At 42.8% G+C, this 23,184-nt stretch overlaps 1 protein-coding gene and 1 non-coding gene across 2 annotated transcripts in view; both read left to right on the top strand.

The window, feature by feature from the left end:
* The window catches only part of TBXAS1 (thromboxane A synthase 1), a 252,009-nt gene that overhangs the window by 145,289 nt on the left and 83,536 nt on the right, over positions 1-23,184 (top strand). Inside the window, exons 6-9 of the mRNA XM_009649239.2 lie at positions 303-419; positions 7,769-7,857; positions 10,295-10,443; positions 13,906-14,036. Coding sequence (XP_009647534.1) covers positions 303-419; positions 7,769-7,857; positions 10,295-10,443; positions 13,906-14,036 — 486 coding nt within the window. The remainder of the gene's footprint in view (positions 1-302; positions 420-7,768; positions 7,858-10,294; positions 10,444-13,905; positions 14,037-23,184) is intronic.
* On the top strand, positions 11,708-11,779 carry TRNAM-CAU. The gene has a single exon. It is a non-coding gene; the product is annotated as a tRNA-Met (tRNA).

Consider the following 23,184-nt stretch of genomic DNA (forward strand, 5'->3'; position numbering starts at 1 on the left):
AGAGGAGAACTGGCAGTTGCAGGAGAACACCAAGAATGGCAGAACCAGAATGGTCAGAGCAAGGAGTTACTGGACTGACCCAGGGCTTTTACAAGCTCAGGAGGAAGTGTGTGCAGCAAAAGAGACACATTTTCTCCAGCCTCATCCATGTTTAGCTTAGCATTTGGGACTGATTCGAACCTCTCCCACTGTGGGACAGCAGTGCAACGCCATTCATGGCCAGTCTTTCCAAGTTTCCAAGAGTCTCAAGTAGCTCTAGTTGCATTTGTGTTAAAATTGAATTGTGTTTTCTTTTGACTTAGAAGCCGAACTTGATTTCCAAGCCAATGCTTGACAGCATCCTTTGTCTTCGTGATGACAGATGGAAGTATGTCCGGAGCCTCCTGACCCCAGCCTTCAGCAACACCAAACTGAAAGAGGTAAGGTGTGTAGACAGTGCTGCTTTCATAATTTAGAAGACATAATTGTTTTCTTTTGTGCAGGCATCTGCTTTATATCGGTCCATATTAAGGATAGGTAAAACCTGCTGCTTTGTGCCAGTTCATTTAGACCTGAAGAGCATATGCAGTAGAGCGTACATACAGTGTGGTCCAGATCATAGACTGGTGAAAATCAGAATAGCTCATCTGAGGATATGATCCCCTGTCTTTCTTGATATAAGCCAGTTTGTCCATAAAAGTGTAGCAAACTCAAAAAGGACCCTTACACCTTCCTCCCCCCTCCCCATTAGGAGTAAGCTAAAGTACGGGAAAGGTTATTGCTCCCAGTTGGAACATAGCTTTTCGTGATTTGCAGAGTCAGCAGCTCCCACGTTAACACAGGAACTGCTGTCAGTCTATTTTCATTTCTCCATCTTCTTCCCCCACTCCTCCTTTTATTCTTTAATCCTTTCATATAATAAAATAAGTCACTGGAACAGAATGTCATTGCCAGATAAATACCTCTGACTGAAAATAAATGTCTCTGCACTGACCGGCTGCTAATTTCCTATAAATGTCTCAGCATTTACTTAGTCATGGGAACCCATTACCCGGTAACAAAGTCCTATTCCAGTGACACGATATCTCTTAATTAAACGCAGGTAAATGATTGACTGGTTAAAGTCTTCTTTCAAGGAAAAAAAACCCCAAACCCACAATCAAAAACCTCCTCTTCCTTTAGGTATTTTATTCAGAAAGGGAACCATGCCTCACTCCAGTGCCCAGTCCTGGGTTGTAAAATTTTCCACTGGGCAGACGCTTGTGTTGTTTTGACATGCCGCTGTCGAAATCCACAGTAACATCTAAATGTGTCTGGCTCTCCCAGCTCTATAGACAGCGGTCGCTTAGCAACGCCGGCTGTCACCTCCTTATTATGGTAAATTCTAATTGGCCGCCAGCCTGGCGGAGATGCTGATTAATCACGACTGACAATGCCATTGGTTATGCGCCCCGACATTTGCTCTGTCACCGGCTCCATCGCGAAATTTTAGCGAGGCGAGTATGTTTAAATATGCAAGTGATTAGTTGCTCATGGTGTTGTGGGGAGAGGAGAGTTTTGCATTTTCCTAGCGGAAATTAATCTGCCTTACTGCAGGTCATCGGCTCTTTGCTGGCGGACTAACAAAAGATAAAGCCTCCCCTCAATTTGCAGAGAGCAACCTCTGCCGGCACCAGCCAGACAGACTTGAAGGAGGAGAGCGGTGAGGGTGAGCAGGTGGAGGCCCTGGGCATCGTGCTTTGGGGCCAGACGGGCACGGGTTTGCAGGGTTTGACCGATTAAACCAGGACGGGAGGAGAAGTCACGGTGCTCACTTTGCACTGCTTGGTGGTGGAGCTGCAATGCAGGAGGAAGGTAGTGGTAGGAGGTAAAGTGGAGGGCTGGCTAGTGCCTGGTAGCTGTCTCTCATTCAAAAATTGAGATCTTTATTTTTAGCCTGTTAATCAGCTTTCCCTCTGCTGCCTCTTCCAAACTCTGTGGAAAGGGTGAGATTGTGCATAGGCTCAGGGTGACATGGAAATGGTCACTTTCTCCTCCCAGTCTACAGAAAGTGGGAAAACAAGGAGTGGGGAAGGTCTTTCCGAAAAGCCCAACTTTGTTCCTATGTCCCATGTCTTCACCAGAAGACCATCCATCCATACACAGAGAGACGCTTGCAGTAAGTCCATGCGAGGTTAAGAGCTTCTTCTGAATGGATGCACTCCTCAGCCTTGCCTTTCATTTCCTACCCAAATACATGAACAATCCTGGGATTTGAAGTTAATGCAAGTTAAGTCCTCTCTCATGTGCTTCTCTTGCTGTTGCTTAATTTAGAAGCCATACCAACACTTCTCAAAGGAAATCAATGCTCATTAATTATGATATCACTTTTTAACTCTCCCATATTTGGTACTCTCTCAGAACCTCTACAGCAGCATGGAAATAAAAATACCATGTTCTAGTATTGGCCATACTACAGAGTATTCAGAGTTATGTAGAAGACACCCTGTTTATAATAAACTCTTCCCCTCTACCTCAAAGGAGTTACAAATAAGCTAGTTTTGGTGTTAATTTATCACATAAGAACCTGGTTATGCTGTTTCATAGGTATTTATAAATAGTGCTAGACACATTCCTAGTTTCTTTTCCTAAGACTTTGATTCCTTTTCCACAGAGATCTGAGCTCTGACAAAACCCCACACCAAAGTCTTCCTCTCTGTTCACTCTGGATATGACTGCCTTGCCTCCGTTCCCCTATGCAAACTCCCCAGTGATGCTGCAGAGCCTGCAGACCTCCCGAGTAGTTTTGGAGAGTGGTTCCCCTTGAGCACGGCAGCCCCTAGTGCCACTCCAAACATAAACTTGTTTGTCTGGATGCTCTGAGGGAACTGGGAGCTATTAGCCTGTGACAGAGCAATAAATGTTAACAGCTCCTTGTGCTCCCCATAGCAGTCACTTCAGATAAAAGGTGCACAGAGGGACGGAGAGTTGAGTGTAGGTTCTTGATGTCTCCATTTCAGAAACACAAGAGTCTACTGGTAGGCTAAAGGACAGCTTCAGCACTAGCAATAACAAGAAGCCGGTCATCCACTCTTTGGCCTGGCTGCTGCAGGACAAAACCTGAGATGGAGCTCGCGTATGTTGCTAAGATTTGACCCGTTATGCCCCACAGAGGCATGTAGGTGCTGTGGCTGGGGCCAGAGGCGTACTTTGCCCTTGTGTCTCCACAGAAGCAGTGTAGTGTCACTGAGAAGTTCATTAAGCTTGAGGAATTTCCCCTTCGTTTGGCAAAAAAATCTCCAACAGCCAGTCACCAAATGAGGAAAAGTTGATCCCAGAAAATTTGAAGTTTGCAAAGTTATGAGCAATTAATTGAAACTGGAGGTTATAGAGTTGTTGGGTAGCCAGTGTAGTGATCTCTGTCTGTGTGCAGGGAGTTGTTTTCCTAACATTTTTCAAGATTTTCTCCAGCTTTCTCTCTCTGCCTCCTCATTTTCTCTTTAAAAGACGTGCACAGTTTCACTGTTGCTTTTATGGATTTCTATACACTGTGTGTTCTCCCTTTTTGGTTTTCTTTTTCTAATGAGCATGTAAAGATTAGTAAAGCAGTCCACTCCAACTGAAGGAAGGTTTGGCTCCAGGTAACATTAGATTCAAATACTATATGGTGAGCATAGCATAAATCAATAGACTTCTAAGATTGATCCTGCAGTAAAATTTGGTAGCATCCCACATGAGGTGCCACTGGAGTTGGTAGCACATCTGATAATGAACTCTTTCTAGTGAGACCCCTGAATGGACCTCATAGTGCCATTGCTATGGGAGCACTAAGAACGAGGAATGAGGGAGAGAAGGCACGAGACCCAAGAAGTTTCGCTTCCAGGTCTGCCATAGGCTGTCTGTGGGATTCTCTGTGCGTGAAATGACTTTCACTTGTTAAACGGGAATAATCGTGACCAGTGGAATTTGATCCAAAGTGTAATTGATGAGGAATTGCTGAAGAAAAATACCTGGAGGTCCTTAAGTAAAAAATGCATTTCTTGGTGTTCCTGTCATGCTCTCCTAGGCTATTATTTATTGAAACAAGGTAATATGTTAGTGATCTTGCTGTACCAATCTTGATTCCCTATTCAGTATTTCTTATTTTGTTCCTCTTCTTTTTGCTGTGGTGCCTGTGATGATCCTGCAGTTCTGGACCCCTTGTCAGACTTGATGAATAGCTTTGCTCTCTTTTACAGCCAACACCAGCAGAAAACCTATTGATTTTTATTTATTCTGATGGTGCTGCAGTAGTCTTGTCATCTCCTATCAGTATGCTGGGAATCCTCTCCTCCATTGAACAGCCATTAAAACAAAACAGAACACAAAAATTAAAGAAGAGAGCACAGCATAATGTAGCATTGTCCTAAATAACCTGCAAAGTGGAGTTTGTGTTGAGGCATTTTCTTTCAAACGAAGGGAGACACAAAGCAGAACTTGTGATAACATGGCAGAACAGCACAGGAAAATCCTCTAGTGTCACTCTCAGGCATGTAGATCTTCCAGGTCCCACTAGGACATAAGATCTGACAGTCCAACTGTTGAGGTCTCCTTGATTTGCTCTTACTCTGCTTGTGTGCGTTGGTCAGAGGTGTTTTGCAAGGGTCTCTGGAAATTGCTGCTGTTACTCAGAAAAGCAAGTGTGCTCACCAGAGACAGAACAAACACCTAATTTAAAAGCTGATTTGTGAAATGTGCATATCCTTGAGCCACAAGTTAGTGTCTGGATGAGTTCCTCACTTTGGTAAGTTGTGCCCATGAATAGCAGGGCCTCACTGTCAGGTGATGGAAACAGTCCTCTTGCCAACGTCTTCCTGATGTTCTGCTCTTTTCCTGGTTTTAGGCAGGGGCTTGAAATCTGGTACAGAAGCAATTCTTATGGTAGGGATGTATCATTTTTCCTTCTCCTTCCTTTATATTTCATCCCACTTGTGGGACAAGAGGCCCAACATGACTTCTGCGTACTATACCTGAACAGTAAAGTTTCCAGTGTGTTTGTCTACAGTGAATATGATCCAGTCTTCTCCTTTATAGTTTGGGTGCTAATAATAAGTAGAATAATAATAGTGAATACTGAGGACCACATCTAACGAGAGGAACGTGACTCTGATGCCTTTGAACAGTGCAAACATCCCCATGCACTGTGCGTATGCAGAATCAGAAACTAATTGTTGTTATGTGCCAAATAGCATATTGGCAGGATTTATACAGCAAAGCTCCTGGCATCGTGAAAACCCTAACCCCAAATGCTCTTCTTTGGCAGAAAGAAAGAAATTTGGACTCTGGGCTACTCTTGCTATTAGATAACTGGCAGATCAAATATTTACAGGGACCATATTGTTTAGATTTTTCTTCATCCTGTTGCTCTCAGCCAATCTGAACACAGAGCAGCTGGGGTTTGTTTACCCACGAAGAACTGAATCTCAGGCAGGTTATGCAGCTTTTATGTTCTGACTGGCAAATGATAATGTATAGGAAGTTAGTGATACCCAAGGCGGTGCAGATCAACATGTCTGTTTCTGTGCCGGTTTTCAGATTTTGGTATAGTTCACTTCCCCCAACACTACTTTATTTTTCTTGACAATTGGACAAAGAGTTTAAAGTGTTAAGGGACTTGAGAATGTTTCAGTCTGTGGTCTTTGTAGTTAGCAACCTTGGACTAATTTATGTCCCTCGGGGGAATAAAAACCCAACCCCAGGATTCCTCAGTAGATATCCCCCATAGCTTTCATATGCAAATAATTGTCTCATTGATATGACTGTGTCCTACCATGTTAACAATAAATCAAATCCATGTGCCCCCCTCCCCATTTTCCTGGTTAGATTTGCTAATAAAAATATCTTGTGGCTAGAAATGAATTGCAACAGTATTTTGAAAGGCTGGTGGAATGTGGAAAGTGCAGAGGTGCTGTGAGATGCCCTGGCCAGGCGTACGTGCCCCTGCCATCTCTGCCAGCTGTTGGAAAGCAATAGCAACCAGCTGGGTGGTTGCAGGTCTGGTGATGTGATGACGAATAAAAGAGAAAATAAGGCAATAAAAGGAAAATCTGAAATGATCACCATCTGTTTAGGAAACATCATACCTGTTAAAATATGGATTTTCATTTTGTTCTCCTTGACTGGTTCAGCTCATTGGAGGGGCTGGACCCAGAGATCATAAAGCATTTCACCCTGGTTCAATCTGTTGAACAGAAATGCGTTAATTTTGTTGAACCATTTGAGAAGCAGCTCACTGCAGGGGACCTTCTTTAGAAAGCCAAAAGGGGAAGAAAATTGCCACGTAATGCAATGTGCACCTCCCAAACACATACCAGCTACTTTTACCGAATACTAATTTGGCTTCACAATTGTCTTGTGAGACTGTGGCAAACCCCAAATCTATCCGGCTTTGAACTGAAATAGCGACAACCTGCTCCGTCCCATATAGGGACAGGACCTCAAGAGCAGATAGACACATTCTTGACTCAGACTTCTGCCTTTGCAAAACATATTGGATGCTCCTGCATTGGCCTTTTGACTGCGTATAGTCTTGCCCATGTGTTAGGATGGCAGTGTGCCTGTGCACAAAGTGTTATGCCAGTTTCACAGAGGTAGAAGTGCCAAGCAAAATGGACTTGGCTGGGCAGGCTGCATAGCTCTCGGAGTGTGCTGAGAGGCTGCAGTAAGTCTTTTTTGGTAACAAGAATGTCAGAGGAGTAGGACAAGTCTGTTCTCATGTTTGTTGACATCCGTATGCTGAAGGAGGTTGTTCAGGAAGGAAAGGCAGGTTTCTGTGCGTATGTCTGCTGATGCTCGCCATAGTTGTTGAGGCAAGACCGTGGTATTAAATTGTAGGCTGTAAGGATCTCTCGGCAGTCTATATGGAGAGAGAGCCATAGCAGATAATGCCTTTAGGGTCACGGTTGGATTATTGCTACACCCTTCCTCTGCCCTCCTAGTAGGTGTAATCAAGGCAAGTGTCTGATGCCTTCAGATGTAAAAAGTTAAAGAAAGAGAGAGAGAGAAACTTTAATGAGGTCTTGATGGTTGCCTATGTCATGGTTTCCATGAAGCACTAAAGAGGAAACTATTGCACCGTTAGCTACAGCCAGGCTGTGGGTAAGCCTACAAGACCATCATGTGTCAGGGACTGGGAAGAACAATTAGCTGAATAAACTCACATGAATGTCCACTTAATGGCGTCACCCCTCCAGAAAACCCTTTCCTCAGGTGGCAATAGCAGTTTGCCCTCAGCAACCTGTAGTGGTATGCATGGTGCTTTTCTAATGCACATGTTAAATCCCTCAAACTGAGGGACAGCAGGACAGAATTGCTGGGCCTCGGATGCTAGGATCTCTACAGGACTTTGGGACTATGGAAACCATTATTCCTTTTGCGCTGGAGCATATGTAGACTAACTGTAATGTACCATAAATATGGATCATGATAAATCATCAGTAGGAACAGGGAATGATTAAAAAGAGAGGGGGATGTATTTTCTTGATAGTTCTCTGTGTATATAGCCACAGGTGGGCGAGAACCAAAGGTCAGGTAAGCAACAGGGCCTCTCGTGTTTAGGCCCAGAGCTGGAGAAGGGCATCCCTGTAACGTGTAGGTTTATTTTTAGCGGACAGTTGCAACATTTCATCTTACCTGTGCAAAAGTGCCAGACCACACCTGCAGAGGATCCTGATAGCTCTGTCCCATCTACTGGATAAAACTAATTTAGAATAATTGTGGGGTTTTTTTTAACATGTTAATGTTTTTCACAATACAATGTGTTCCTTTCTAGATGACACCGCTAATAAACCAGGCCTGTGACGTCCTGCTGTGTAACTTGAAAGTCTATGCAGATTCTGGCAAAGCTTTTGATATCCAGAGGTATGTTCAACATGCCAGAAATTAGTAGCAGATTGAAAAAAAAAAAAAGTCAATAGCAGCAGTTATTCTAAATACGCGCTTACTGTATAAAAGAAGATTTTTTTCTTTCCTCCCTTGCTTTTATAAGTGGAGATCATAGTTTAATAGAGGATGTGTCTGATAGATGCCTTTTCTTCCTGGGGGCAGCTATTGCATACTTGAAAAGTAATTTTGGAAGAGCATCTAATGTATTTCTAGCTGTTGTTTAATGAAGTTTTAACAGCTGGAAGCAGAAAGGAAAGCTGCATCTGTCCCTGTCCAGTCTGCTCTCTACAGTCTGCCAATAATGTACAAATATAGGAATTGATCTAGTATCAAATCCCTCTAGTCAAACACCCTCTTGCTTTTTTTATATGAGGTGTTTTTTGAGCACTTAATCATTCTTACCACATTACTCCTAACCCTCTCTAATGGCAAGCTAGCCTTTTGTGAAATGACAGGATTGGTGCTCCAGATGAGAATGCACCATTGATTTATAAAATGACACTTTAGTATTTTCCATACTGTGCTTTCTCTCATTTGTTACGCATTTAATACACTATTATCTTTTTTTGTTGCTCTTTCATCAGAGGTCTTCACTGAACTGTTCACAACAGCCCCTTTGCTGAGCAAGTGCATTTCTTCTAGGACCCTGTAGAGCATATGAGTAGTTCAAATGTGTTCTTTCCAATAGGCACTATTTTGCATACACCTCATTTGCTAGGTTGGCCAATGCCCTCTGAAGTTCTTCGTGATTTCCCACAAACTGGAGCAGTTCAAGTAATTTTCTTTCATCTAAAGAAATAGGTATTTAGCCACAATTCATCCATCTCTTTTCAAGTGCATACGCAAGTATATGTGTGTACACAGAGACCTCTTTATTAAACATCTGAAGAGATGCTATGAAACTTTGAGATACATTATGTATCTGGTGCTCTGATGAAAATTGACCTTCTGAGTCCTTCCAGGCTTTTTCTTTTTTTTCCATTTGTCCCCTTTCTTTGCCTGGTCTTTTAGCTATTGATCCATGACAGGATTTCACCTCTCAAGAGGCACTTTGGAAAAGACCTTTTGAAAGTATGAATGAATGATGTTGACCATCTCAGAATGTGATCTTCCAGTTGTTTTATCATGCTACCATTTCAGCAGGTTTGCCATATATAAATGTGATTCTCATTGCACCGCAGTTTCCCAGAATTGCCTTGGGAGCTATTTTGTGAATGTAAATACCCTATCTGCAACCTCCTGTTGTCTTGTACGTTAGTTCTCTTTGGCCATTTTGTGTTTTGCCAACAACTCAAAATTTTGTTTTTAAGATTTTTCAGTACCTTGGAGAGGTAGATGATCGAGAGCTTCTGAAAAGACTGGTTTATTGCAGTGCCCCCTCTTTTAACACTTCAACTTCTAGTAATGCTTTTTGATTGCGTAAGAGTTGAACCCCCAAAGAAGTTACTTAGCTTTGTGGTACTGTTGTTATCTTCCAAATCTGCTCTGGTGTCATCAGAATGACAGTGCCCAAAGATCATAGTTTAGAAATGCTGCTTCACTATATATATACAGGATATACTGGGCCTGAGTCCTGTCCTTCCCTTAATACATGCTTGCTCAGGTTAAAACACCAGATAATTTGATATTAGCCTTTTTTAAGGGAACATAGAAGATCAGTCATTTCAGACTTGACAACAGATCAGAAGAATCAAATTTCAAGGATATTTTACATTCTCAGTCCATTTATCTCAAAACTAGATACAGCTGCTAATGCCCAGTAGAAATAAAGATGGTGAGACAACTGGAGAGATGGTCACACATGCAGAGAGAGATCCAGTAAGTCCTGAAGTTTTTAGATCATGGTCCACAGATCATTTGTAGTTCTCAAAGCATTTGCTACTCCTCTGCAGAGATACAGATTTCACATGGTGTCAGTTCCTCTTGGTTTTAACCACAATTTTACATTACAAAGGAGCTATCAAGAGGACGAAGGAAATCCTTAACAGGAAATTTTACTTAAACACCTCTTCTCACTGAGAGTTTAGACTGGACAGGTGGCAGGTATGGTCTGCAGTTTAAAATGAGAAAGAAATGATCTCTTTTATTAGGGTGCATACTAAGAAAATGCTTATGAATCTCTGATCTGTTGCATTTGATTTCTAGGTAATAACAAAATAAATGGTTTATTTTTTATAAATTTTAGTGGAATAATTGAGCTATATGAAAATATGTTCACTTTGTAGATGGAGAGAAGGTGATTGTTATTAAGCACCAGCATTTGTCAGAAACATCTTTTGTTGACAAAGCTCAGATCTAAAAACAAAAAGAAAATCAGAGGCAAAAATTAATGTTATGTGATGATTGTAGAAGCAAGATATTAATGGAGATGTAATTTGTAGCTAATGATTTATCATTCTTCAATTCAATGCAGGTGTTACAACTGCTTTACCTTGGATGTCGTTGGTAGTGTAGCTTTTGGTACTGAGGTGGATTCTCAGAAGAATCCCGATGACCCCTTTGTTAAAAATTGCAGAACGTTCTTTGAAATGTCTTTGTTTAAGCCTCTCCTCATCCTAATCCGTGAGTATAGTCCACTTTTGTCTAATTCTTTATGGTAAGTCTCTAAAGGTCATTCTCAAATTGCAGAACATGCTGGAGCGGGAGCAGGAAGGTGTACAGCAGACTTTATTTCAGAGGTGTTCAGAATGCAACCTACAGGCTACACCCTCAAGATTTCCACTGTATGCTCTACAGCTCTTGTCACCATTAATGTAACTTCCTCCAGAAACTGAGTGTCCGGGAAGGCAATGCTCCAGGTTGATCTGAGTGGAAGGTTTCTGGGACCTGTAGTTCCTACAGTATCCCTTTTAATACACTTCTACATTAAAACAGAGTAACTGCCCTTCAGAGCCTGCAAATAAAGTTTGGTAGAGCTTGAAATCCCACCCATAAACAACGGTGGGCTAATAACCCACTAAAGAAAAGAGGTGGAGAAGCAGAAGCAGATAATTCTTAAGTGAATAGCAGCAGCAGCCTGGTTGATGGCTATAAAGGATAAAGATGATAAGTGCCAGCACAGGCCGTCATTAAGAGAATGCATTTATTTTCAGGTGAATAGATAGGGAATGCAAGAATGGGGTATAAAGCCATTTGGTTCTAGGGCATGAAAGCTAAAGCTTCACAGCATTCGTGGCACTGTTAATGCAAGGGCAGTAAGTATCATGGCTGAGGAAGCCACAGCATAATCAAGGTTCTTGAGGTTTTACCACTTTGCTATCTAGAACTGCTCGCAGTAGTGTCAGGTGGCACAGTGGCAAAGTTTCCTGTGCCCATCTGATCCTGCTGGCATTACAGATCGCACCTGTACTAACAAATAGCACACAAACTGCTTCCTTCTGGTACTGTGTATCCAAAATGTCCTGGGGTTAATGTTTAACCTGATTGCAAAGTGGGATTTATGACTAATTTCTGAAGGGATAGAAGTGTGCCCCTATATGTCTAAGACTAAGTCCTTCATTAAAGAAAGTTTCTGTAGGGTTTGGGGGTTGAATTCCTTGGTCAAACTCTTTTTACTGGTACATTATGTATGTGGTCTAAATTTCCACACTGTTGCCCTCTTGGCAGCACAGGGGTTTTCCAATGACTGATTTGTTAGTCTTAAGGTGTTTGCAAGTTAACAAGGGGTTAATTAAGATGCAAGGCTTCACTCAGGTTTCTAGTTCCTGACTATAAAGCCCATGGACTGGAGACCATCCTTGTGATAACATCCCACCTCCAGAGGCTGTGGCCTGTTTAGAGAAGCAAAATAAAATAACAAACCAATATCCTAATATTGGAGACCAGCAGCAGAGTGGCGCAGCGGAAGCGTGCTGGGCCCATAACCCAGAGGTCGATGGATCGAAACCATCCTCTGCTAGCTCTTCCTTTTGGAATGTGGAAGGAGGGTCAGGCCACTTGGGAGGCATACAGGAAAGCTGCCAGATCATGTAGGGAAGCTACCAGAAAGGCCAAGGCTCACCTGGAACTGAGTTTGGCAAAGGACATCAAGAACAACAAGAAGGGCTTCTTCAAGTATGTCAGCAGTAAGCGTAAGACCAGGGGTAATGTGGGACTGCTGCTGAATGAAACGGGTGCCCTGATGACAGAAGATACAGAGAAGGCAGAGCTACTGAATGCCTTCTTTGCTTCAGTCTTCACTGTCGAGGCTGGCCCTCAGGCTCCCCAGTCCTGGCTGGTAAGCGAGCTAGCTTGGAGAAAGGAAGACCTTCCTTCTGTTGATGTGGATCAGGTTAGGGATCTTTTAAGGAAGCTGGACACCCACAAGTCCATGGGCCCCGACGGAATGCACCCGCAAGTGCTGAAGGAACTGTCAGACGTCATTGCGGAGCCACTCTCCATCATCTATGAAAGGTCGTGGAGAACAGGAGAGGTGCCTGATGACTGGAAGATAGCCAATGTCACTCCAGTCTTCAAAAAGGGCAAGAAGGAGGACCCAGGGAACTACAGGCCGGTTAGTCTCACCTCTGTCCCTGGAAAGGTGATGGAACAACTCATTCTAAGTGACCTCTCCAAGCAAGTGGACGACAAAAAGATCATCAGGAGTACCCAGCACGGATTCACCAAGGGGAAATCATGCCTGACCAATCTGATAGCCTTCTATGATGGCATGACCGGCTGGGTAGACAAAGGGAGAGCGGTGGATGTTGTCTACCTTGACTTCAGCAAGGCTTTTGATACTGTTTCCCATAACATCCTCATAAGGAAGCTCACGAAGTATGGGTTGGATGAGTGGACAGTGAGGTGGATTCGGAACTGGCTGAATGACAGGGCCCAGAGAGTTCTGATCGGCGGGGCAGAGTCCAGATGGAGGCCGGTAGCTAGTGGAGTTCCCCAGGGCTCGGTACTCGGCCCAGTCTTGTTTGAGCGATAGCAGCTCTGCTGAGAGGGACCTGGGAGTCCTGGTGGACAATAAGCTGACCATGAGCCAGCAATGTGCCCTTGTTGCCAAGAAGGCCAATGGTATCCTGGGGTGTATTAAGAGGAGTGGGGCAAGGCGGTCGAGGGAGGTTCTCCTCCCCCTCTACTCTGCCCTGGTGAGACCCCACCTGGAGTACTGTGTCCAGTTCTGGGCTCCCCAGTTCAAGAAAGACGAGGAACTCCTAGAAAGAGTCCAGAGGAGAGCAACTAGGATGATAAAGGGACTGGAGCACCTCCCCTACGAGGAAAGGCTGAGAGAGTTGGGCTTGTTCAGCCTGAAGAAGAGAAGACTGAGAGGGGACCTTATCAACACATACAAATATCTTAAGGGCAGAAGTCACAAGAGGACGGAAGCAGTCTGTTTGCAGTGGTGTCCAGCGACAGGACTAGGGGCAATGGATGCAAACTGAAACACGAGAGGTTTCAGTTGAATATGAGGAAGAACTTCTTCACTCTGAGGGTGGCAGAGCACTGGAACAGGCTGCCCAGGGAGGTTGTGGAGTCTCCTTCTCTGGAGATATTCAAAGCCCGCCTGGATGAAGTCCTGTGTAGCATGCTCTAGGTGAGCCTGCTTTAGCGGGGGGGTTGGACTGGATGATCTCCTGAGGTCCCTTCCAACCCTTACGATTCTGTGATTCTGTGAGAACTGTAAATGAGAACGACTAATACACAATTTCATGGATGGGTGCCATAAGCTGCTAGGCTAGTTCAAGATCGCCCACCTTCTGTCTGTAATTGTTTGAGTAGGCAGGGAAAATAATTCTCCCCTTTGTTGTGGTGGTTCTGTAGCATCAAGAAGCTGAACTGAAATCCTGAAGCATTGTGGAAGCAAGGTTGGAAGGTGTCTGTCTGGCAGGGGAGTCCCGGCTAACACAGAATTTCTAAGAGGAAATCCTTTACCAGCCTATGGGTGTGGAAGAAAAAGAGGGAGAGGGAGAGAGGAAAAAACAGGTTTCACAGAAGTAACACATCCCACTTGATGAATTTTATAATATTATAATGAAAGGATATTATATGCTTTTACAGTCTGATTCCGTGTTTTCTTCTTTAAAAAATTTCTTACAGTTTCTTTCCCATTCATAATGATACCATTGCTCCGGATTTTGCCAAACAAGAAACAAAAGGAACTGAATGGATTTTTTATCCAAACCATAAAAAATGCAATTGTCTTCAGAGACCAGCAAGATGCAGCTGAGGTAAGGCCATTTCTGTGATAAATATATGGATAAGCAAACATTTTGCGGAAAAACTGGAAGTGGCATGAGCCTCAATTGAAAAAGCAAACTCAGTCTGTTTGAACATTCAAAGCAATTTAGTGAAGATTTTTATTCATTTTTAGCTCTACGTATCATCAAGCCAGCTTGATGTTGATGCAGAATTGTTAACACATTACAAGAAAGACTGCTTCTCTTAGTTTTTCCTGTTCAGATAAGGAGGCAGAAAATGTTACATCTGGGATGACTTTCCAACCCAGTTTCTAGACCAAGAAGGAAGGATTCACTCTGTAGAATTTTTTCTGATCTTAAAGTCAGGTGTTTTGTCTATGCTGCTTTTCCTTAACAACCAGAGAAAGGTGAGCCCCCACTGAGTGTTTCAACCCAGTCATTACCTAGGAGCTGAGGTAGGTTTTATGGAGTCCTGTGACAGTTCCTACTGCTTTTGAAAATGAAAAGAACCTGAATGTCTGGTTAAGAGCAGACACTTAATATTGAGATGGCTAAAGGGAAAAGGGAGTAAATTCTACCTGAAGTATTGAAACTAATGGATATGCATTATTAGCAAATCGTTTGTTACCCATGTATTTCTCTTTCATCTGGACATAAGGCAGTTCTGGGGTTTTTTGTTTTGTTTTAATCACTGTTGGTTTATGAAGTATCTGAAGGCACATGCATTTTTATGAAAGTCTCTCTATTGTTGATATGCAAAGCATTTGGAACATAGGATGTGCTTCAGTTCTGTGATACAAAAGTTCTTCAGGTCTACTTGTCCTTTTGGACCATTCTTTACTGCAGACTGCACATTATATCCCTAAAAATAATTTACATCACTTAATTATGAATGTGTGGTGAGAAACAAAGAATATCAATGAGAATTCCATTTTAAAGGTAACTGAGACAAGTTCTGCATATCAATTGACATGAAACACGCTACAACATGCACATTAAGAAGCTGTTAATAGTGAAATATGAGAGATGTTTCTTACCATTTTGAGATGAAGAGCAATTCTCATGGGGTATCAACACAGGTGAGAGTGGATCCTCCCAAATTTTTCTCACAGCTTAGCCCCACAGCTGTCACCTTTCAGGAAAAACATTATTTTAGTTTACATCCAGGACACATTTAAAAATCAAATTCATTTTCAAAGATATTGCTGCTCTCTGCTGTGTTGCATGTTCTGCTCTTTTTCTTTGCAGTGAAGTCTCACTTCTGTATTTGTTGTGCTTTATCACCACATGCTTCTTGTCTTTTCCTCCAGCCCACCTTAACGACTCTTTGCCCTCACTAGCCTTTAGGTCTTTGTCTCTGTCCTTCTTTACATCCAAAAGGTTGTAAGCACCACTGACCAGCCACAAACAATTCATGATTTATAAACGTGGTTCCTGGCCCAGTCTCAGTATTGGAGAAATATTTTCTGACAGGAATGGTGTATCTAAGCTGCTTGCAGACACCTCATTTCTATCGCACAGATCCAGCCTGAGCTTTTAGTGGCATACTGGTGTGGCTGTGTGTATGGAGAGTTTGGAGGGCTGGAGCACCTCTCTTATGAGGACAGGCTGAGAGAGTTTGGCTTGTTCAGCCTGGAGAGGAGAAGGCAGCGGGGAGACCTGATTGTGGCCTTTCAGTACCTAAAGGGGGCCTATAGGAAAGATGGAGAAAACCTTTTTAGCAGGGACAGCTGTGACAGGACAAGGGGTAATGGTTTTAAACTGAAACAGGGTAGGTTTAGACTGGATATAAGGAAGAAGTTCTTTACAATGAGGGTGGTGAAACACTGGAACGGGTTGCCCAGAGAGGTAGTGGAGGCGCCATCCCTGGAAACATTCAAGACCAGGTTGGATGGGTCTCTGAGCAACGTGGTCTAGTTAGCAGTGTCCCTGCTCACTGTAGGGGGGGGGTGGGACTAGATGACCTCGATGGGTCCCTTCCAATAACATTCTATGATTCTATGAATCAGATTTATGCCAAAAGCGTCTGCGTGAAAAGTCTATTCTGTGTATCAATTATAAAAGGATGAAAGGGACAGTGAAACAATCTAATGTGGATTAAAAGTAGTTAATGTGTTAACTTCTATTAATAAAATGCAACGTGTTTCTGTGGCAGTAGCACTGGGGGCATTGATCATGGGCTAAATCCTTCACTATACTAGAGATGGTCACTCCTTCAAACTGCAGACAAAGATAAAGGATAGCAGTGGGCATGGTTAGGAGAAACCACAAAGAAAAGCAAGATCATAGAATCATAGAATCCCTTTGGTTGGAAAAGACCTTTGAGATCATCGAGTCCAACCTTTAACCTAACCCTGCCATCCCACCACTAAACCATGTCCCTAAGCACCTCATCTATCCTTCTTTTAAATACCTCCAGGGATGAGGACTCAACCACTTCCCTGGGCAGCCCATTCCAGAGCCTGACCACCCTTTCAGTGAAGAAGTTTTTCCTAATGTCTAACCTAAACCTGCCCTGGCACAACTTCAGACCATTTTCCCTCCTCCTATTGCCCATTACCAGGGAGAAGAGGCCGACTCCCACCTCACTACAGCCTCCTGTCAGGCAGTTGTAGAGGGCAATGGTAGGGACAAGAGCAGGAGGCAGCATTCTCTGCGTATGCAGCCTATTTGCAGGTTTCAGTGGCTGATGGAGTGAATGTTTAAGGTTGGAAGTGATATTGGGAGAAGCTGTAAGAGATAAGACACTGCAGTAGCTGCCCAGTATCACGGCAGTGTGGAGGAAAGTATAAGGTCCATGTTTGCCTTAGCAGTGTATGCACAAGTCCACGACTAGCTGTGGTTCTGCCTGCTCCTGGACTTTTGCCTAGTTTGCAAAATTGGTGTATGGGAACTATTTCAAATGCTGGGAGTTAGATACTTAGGACCAGATTTTTGAGAGTGCATTAAGTCCCCTTTGCAGTTCAGGATCATGAGCACAGCTTTCAAAAGCAATTGGAAAGTTTAGAGCTTCCTTTCCCTCCCCCCCCCCTTTTCACTGCCTGTCTCCTTACGTGCTCTTAGAATTTTGACTATTTTAGGTTGGTGGCACATGAGCCTTGTTACAAGTATGGGCAACTTAATAATTTCCCAGGAACGTAAAAATGGTATGTGAAACAGATCAAAATGCAGCTGTGTCCAATTTAATGCAGAAATGTAATCTGTAGAGATTAGGTGTCCCAGATAGCCCTGCACTGAAGGAGAATTATGTCCTGTGTCCTAGGTCTCAAATGATGAAATGTACCCACTGAAGTCAGTTGGAGTTTTGGCACTGAATTTTAATGAGGCCAAGATATAACTGGTAGCTACTGGTTCTTTGTACTAATAATGGGAGCTATAGGCCAAGTCTTACAGTCTCTGTGTGCTGCATTAGGCCAGTGGGTATTCCTTAGATTGCCACATTCCTAGATGTTACATTGTGTGCATCTTTTACTCCTCATTGATTTTATCACCATTAAAAATGCTTTGGGTTCTTTTTTTTTCTTTGGAGAAAAAAAAAAAAGCTTTTAGAATAAACTGTAAAACAATGAAAAGCTCCACAGAAGTGATTCAGCTGAAGCTTGTCTTCCTCTCATCTGCAGCAAACGTGAACGAAGAATAAAGAAAGGCCAAAAAACAATGTGACAAGCAAAGTCAGCCTGTTATCATCCCTGTTCTATCAGTAAATGAAACAATGGTTCTGAATGCCTAAAGATAATCCCATGGGCAGATAGTAATTTTACAGCCAGGTTTAGATCTAATAATACGCTTGCAGTTTATATGAGATCTGTGATGTCACTTTCTCTCATCCCATCGGTTAGTGCTGCAGATGTCAGTTTAATTATATATTATCTTTCTTTGGTCAGTCAAATAATTTCAGTCCTGGATATTCGACTCATTTGGCTTATATACAAAAACATTTAGTGGTCGTGCTTTAGAAATTGTAATATATTACATTTATTCATGGATTCAAATTGTTGTAAAATGCTTTTCCCGCTATTTACAGAAGAGCAAATTCACCCTGCTCAGCAGAAACAGCACAAATTTAATGCACCACTTAACACCTACTTTGAAGACTCCAGCAGGATTTAAGTGTTCAAATACCTTATCCTGATTATCTGCCCAGGTTTAAATTTTTCCCTTAGGCAAAATGTTTCCAGAAAGAGGGCAGATAGACTGTTTACTTCAGTAAATGATGTTTTCATAGATTTTCATTTAATAATCTGATATGCAAATCATTATTTATGTAAGAGTTGTTTTTCTATTATGTTATAGCTCAGTTCTTAACCTACCAGTCTGTTTTAAATGATGATATCTAGATGAAGGAGTCTTTCATGGTGCTCAAAATTGAGACTCCTTTCTAAAACTGTGGGTTGAAACTAAGCCCTGTCACAGATGAAAGGCCGGAATCTCATTTGTAATCCATAGTAGTAACAACAATTGGAATGTAACAATTTAAGAATAGTGCAAAACATTATTTTTGGAAAATCACAACAGATCTGTGGGAAAATCCAATTTTCAAAATATGCACCTTTTAACAAGGAGAATTGGAGAGTTCATAGAGGCTACAGCACGTTCTTCTGGCATCTCCTGATTTTCCCAGTCATGCTAAGTCAAGGTCACTGATCCATACCAGGCAGGTAGTGACCTGATGATGTTTCTGATGATGATCAGCTGTTTCTTGGTGGTGTGAAGCCGATTCGAAATGAGAGGGTGGCAAAGCACAGAGAAGTGTCACCAGAACTGTATTCATTGGCATCTCAGTTGGCAGTTTAATCAGTCTGGCTTGGAGACCTACGGACTACCTGAATGCTTTTGGCCTAAGTGCAGAGCAGACAGAAAGAGCAATGAGAGAGGAGCACAAAGGCTGGGCTGCTGTGAGCCACGCTGCCCGTGAGCCACGTGGCGTAAAGGCACAAAGAAGCTGTGGGGTGCTCTCGGTGCTGGTGATGATCTGCCCTCCCATGAATTGGTATGGCCCTGGGATGCTCTGTACTCTGCTGCGCTAGGTCTAGATCAAAAGGGGTTTTCCTCTGGTCAGCAATTGCCAGTGAACAATTCCAACCCCCTCTGGCTCCCCCACTTCTTGTCCTCATTCCTACCAATCCTTTCCCTGATCCCTGGTAAGTACTGGCTCCACTGCCCCCCCAGCTGCCCACACACCCAGGGGGGACATGAGACACATTCCTGGTGTGTGGAGATCCTTTGCTTTTCCAGCATCAGCCATGGGAGCCTAAAAATTTCACAAAACTGAATTTTGAAAAAGTCTGAAACTAAGCTGTTTAAATGCTTGCAAAGAGGAGAGCTGCCCTTTCACCACTGGGTAGCAATAGTAATGTGCTATAAGGAAGTGGTATCTTTTCATATCTTCCTGGGAAATGATGGCCTGGTTACAACTTTAATCTCTGGAACACTGATTCCCAGGGAAAAACATGCAATGAGCTCCCCTAAATACTTTGCCTAGGGGGAAGAGGGTGTGTGTACCTGCATTCTGGAGGATAAGGGACAATCTGAAAACCTAATTACTGTGGCACTCAGTTCTTTTCTCTTCCTTCCCCAGCAGTTCCCTGGAGTTTTTCCTTTTCATGAACTAATGAACTATTTTATTCAAGAGCTGCTTGAAATGAGTTGAGCAGAGGTAATCCTCCTGAAAAAGTCTGATCCTCTCCTTGTCAAGGGAAAACTATACAATTACTAAGAAAACTTAGTTAAAAATTTGCTAAATACTATGTACATTCCAGGAGCTCTCTGTGTGTTTGAACTGTGGAAATACAGTACAGATGTTAAAAAGTAAATATTTTTCTAAGGAAACAGCAGATGGGAGGATTAGACACCTTCTAATAGTGTGCACTTTTCCTGCCTTTGTAGCAAACCAAGCAAAACTTGTTTATATTTGAAAAAAGGTGGTGTCCATTTGAGGATACACACTATATGGCAGTTCTAAATAATCCATTTTTACTGATTAATAAAGTCAGTAAAGCAAAAGATCAGCCTGGTCCTTTTGTTTTTTCTAAGTATTTATGAGGGATGCTACGATTCTGTTCTGCTGGGCTGTTCTCACGGTTTGATCATGTCTTTATCCGCTGCCTGTGTTGGGAGGAAATGTGATGTGGGCTTGCCAGAAAGGTAAATGAGTGTCTTGAAGATAGAGAGGGAATTTGCGCTAGATACTGGGTTTGGACCCAAATCCTAAACCTGTATCTCTGCTGTTTTAAGCAGAAGGTTATAATTTCTCTAGTATATGTTAAAAATCCTTTGCACGTTAAATCTGGTATCTGTGCTTAGGCAGCATACAGTGATTCTAAGAGGAAAAAAAAAAAAGTGGCATTATGTTAAAAGGCGGTTTAGTTATTCACCTTCTCTTAAAAATCAAGCCATTACTGCTTGCTTTTAAAATTGTGTTCCTTCCCACATTTGAAGAAAGATACTTCCTTTTTTTTTTTCTTAAAGATGCAATGAATTTTATAACTTCCTCAGGAATTCTTAAGTGGGCATTTAAACATAGCAAGGCCTCAAAACCTCGAATGGAGATGAACTCGAAATCCCTATTACTTTTGGTCACCAGTTGAAATTTCTGATCAGCCTGTTGTTATCTTTCCAACAATGAATTGCGGGCCTACGAAATGTGATCTTTTGGTTTCAGGCCTGGGCTGAAGCGTCTGGCTGAGGTGCTTTCATCATGAAATGCAGTTCTGCAGTCTCTCTGCTCATAAGAGATCAAGGACAGAATAAGTAACGAGAGCAGTGACTTTCTCACCTCCCTGAGGCATGTTGATGGAGAAGCAGGAAGAGTTTTGCATCGCTGCTGTGTCTGTCCCAGTTCTGCCGCCCAGCACACCTGTGAGCCCAGCACTTTACGAGCGCTGCGGTCGCACGACGAGAGCAAATGCCTTGCTTGCTATCGCTCACCCTTTGCTCTTATTGCACCATTTCTACTGCCTCCTTGGTTATGGATCAGAGTACTTTATAGACCCTAGACAAGGAGCAGGCAGATGGTATCATGTATGTATTTTATGCCCCACTCCAGCAAACCCTGCAGCAACCGTAACAAAATAACCTTGGCTGCTGGGACCCTTTCTCCAATACCTCTTACCTCTCCCCACTCCCTTTTAGTCTTTTTCAGCCACTGCTGTGTATCTTCACTTGTCCTTCAGGGGGTGACAGGAGCAGTGGACACATCTCATTTTTCACATGTCCCACCCCAGCTACAATCTGGGGTCCAAACTGCTGTCACTCACGTGAGCAATCTTATTGACTTCTTGGAGCACCGCTCACATGCTTCACTTTGCAAGAACATAGACTTGTACCAAAGGGCAGAAATGAAATCAAAGGACCAGGGTGTTCATCCTGATTAAGCTGGTGAAGTTTTTGAGTATCTAGAATTGCCAGGAATGATCTCGCAGACAGTACTGGGAAAATGTGAGTATCTATGCAGGAAAAGCTAACCTCACTTTCTAAGAGTAAGAGATGTGTGGTGGATCTCCTTCAGAGGGCTTTCAAAAAAATGGTATTTTTGCCCCTTTCTGGGAAGAAGAGGGGAGGTTCAGATGCTCCCTATAGCAGCATTAATCCACAAAAAGTCATTAGGACAACAGGATGCCTTCAGTGTTACAGGGAGGAAGGACTTAAATGCTTCTGTCAATAAGGTTTGCACATATTTTCCTCCTGTTTTCACCAGCCAGTGCAGGAAGTGAAGATGGACATTTCGCTTTGCCGATCTACAGCATATGAGAAACACCTTTTAATTGAGAAAGGTGGGATTTTTTGTGTTGAAAAAAGGCTTTTTCATCCAGAGTAAGAATAAATAAACCCACATGCTCATGCATGGTAATGTCAAGGGTTTTAGTGACTTTTTAAAATTGTGTTTATCTGGTAAAATAAGTCCCTTAAAATATTATTTATCAAAAATCCAGGCCAAAATATAGCTTAAGGACGCTTTCAAATAATGTTTGCAGTAAAATGTCTCTGAAAAACTGGAGGAGGAAACAATTAAAAGGCAAACCTGTCTTTTTCAAGGAAACCACCCCATCCTTGAAGGGGAGATCGAAAGTCCTGGTTTTTTTTTTTGGGGTTTTTTTTGTTTGTTTGTTTTTTGGCCAGCCCTTCTTCCACCTCCTTGTAGGTGCTCATTGTTGTGGCTATACCCTGTTTTTCCTGTTCTTGATACTGAAGGAGGGGCAGGGGGAGTGGTCACAGCTCTGTTTTACGTATCCATAAAAATAAGAAGAGCAAGAGTTCATTGTGTGTTGAAGGTGGGATCCAGCAAACACCGGTCTGTGTCACTGAACTTTGTGGTGGCTTGACCAGCACAGGTGAAAAACAGAGGATGAGGAAGCCAAAAAAAAGGTGGTTGTTCCTTATAAGGGCCTGGGTCTCTTGCTTCTCCTCTGCAACCTAGACCTGGCCCACCCCACCACGAATTTTTTGCTTTACCCTCCCTTATTATGGCAAGGGAACCCTGTGCTTGTTATCCAGAGAGAAGTTAAAACATTGAAAATCCTGTTTATGCCTGTGGTAATTCCCTGTAGGCAATAACGTCAGTGCTGGCCACTTGTCCCAGCCTGATCCTGTGCTAGTAATGAGTATTCGCAGCATGCATTTCAATGTCTGATTAAACCTTTCTGAAAGGCCATCTGTTTGAGGAGGATGTGGCATAGGCTTTAATACTTTTTATACCTAGTACTCAGTACTGCTGTTTCATGACCTTAGACATAAAGTTTGTCCCCTGGTTAGTTAGCATCTCCCCTGATATGCCAGTCAGAGAAAATTGTTGGATCAAGGCCGTTGCAACCTGTTGGGTCACTGTGTGTCTTTGGGGAAATGTTCCCGGGTGTTGGGTCGCAGAAGTAACGCAGACCCAATGAGACTTTGCTATGTCCAGGGGCTGAGAAAACAGTCTCTGTTTTCTGGGAAGGGAGTAAAGCATCTCCAGCTGCCTTTCTTTTCTAGCACTCAGGGCAGAATCTGATGTAGTCATATATCTGTTGATACATGCCAAATCAGTAAGCAAACTGGCCTTTCTGTTGCGTGTTCTCATCTGTGCAAAATATCCAGCCTAAGTAATGTTGCATCTGTCTTTCAGGGTCATTTTCCTATAGGCTTGGAAGCACAGATTCCCTTTGCGATTCCCTCACCATAAAGTCAATCTTCTCCAACTTGT

The sequence above is a fragment of the Egretta garzetta genome, unplaced genomic scaffold (genome assembly GCF_000687185.1).
Source record: "Egretta garzetta isolate BGI_Z169 unplaced genomic scaffold, ASM68718v1 scaffold321, whole genome shotgun sequence".
Lineage (NCBI taxonomy): Eukaryota > Metazoa > Chordata > Aves > Pelecaniformes > Ardeidae > Egretta > Egretta garzetta.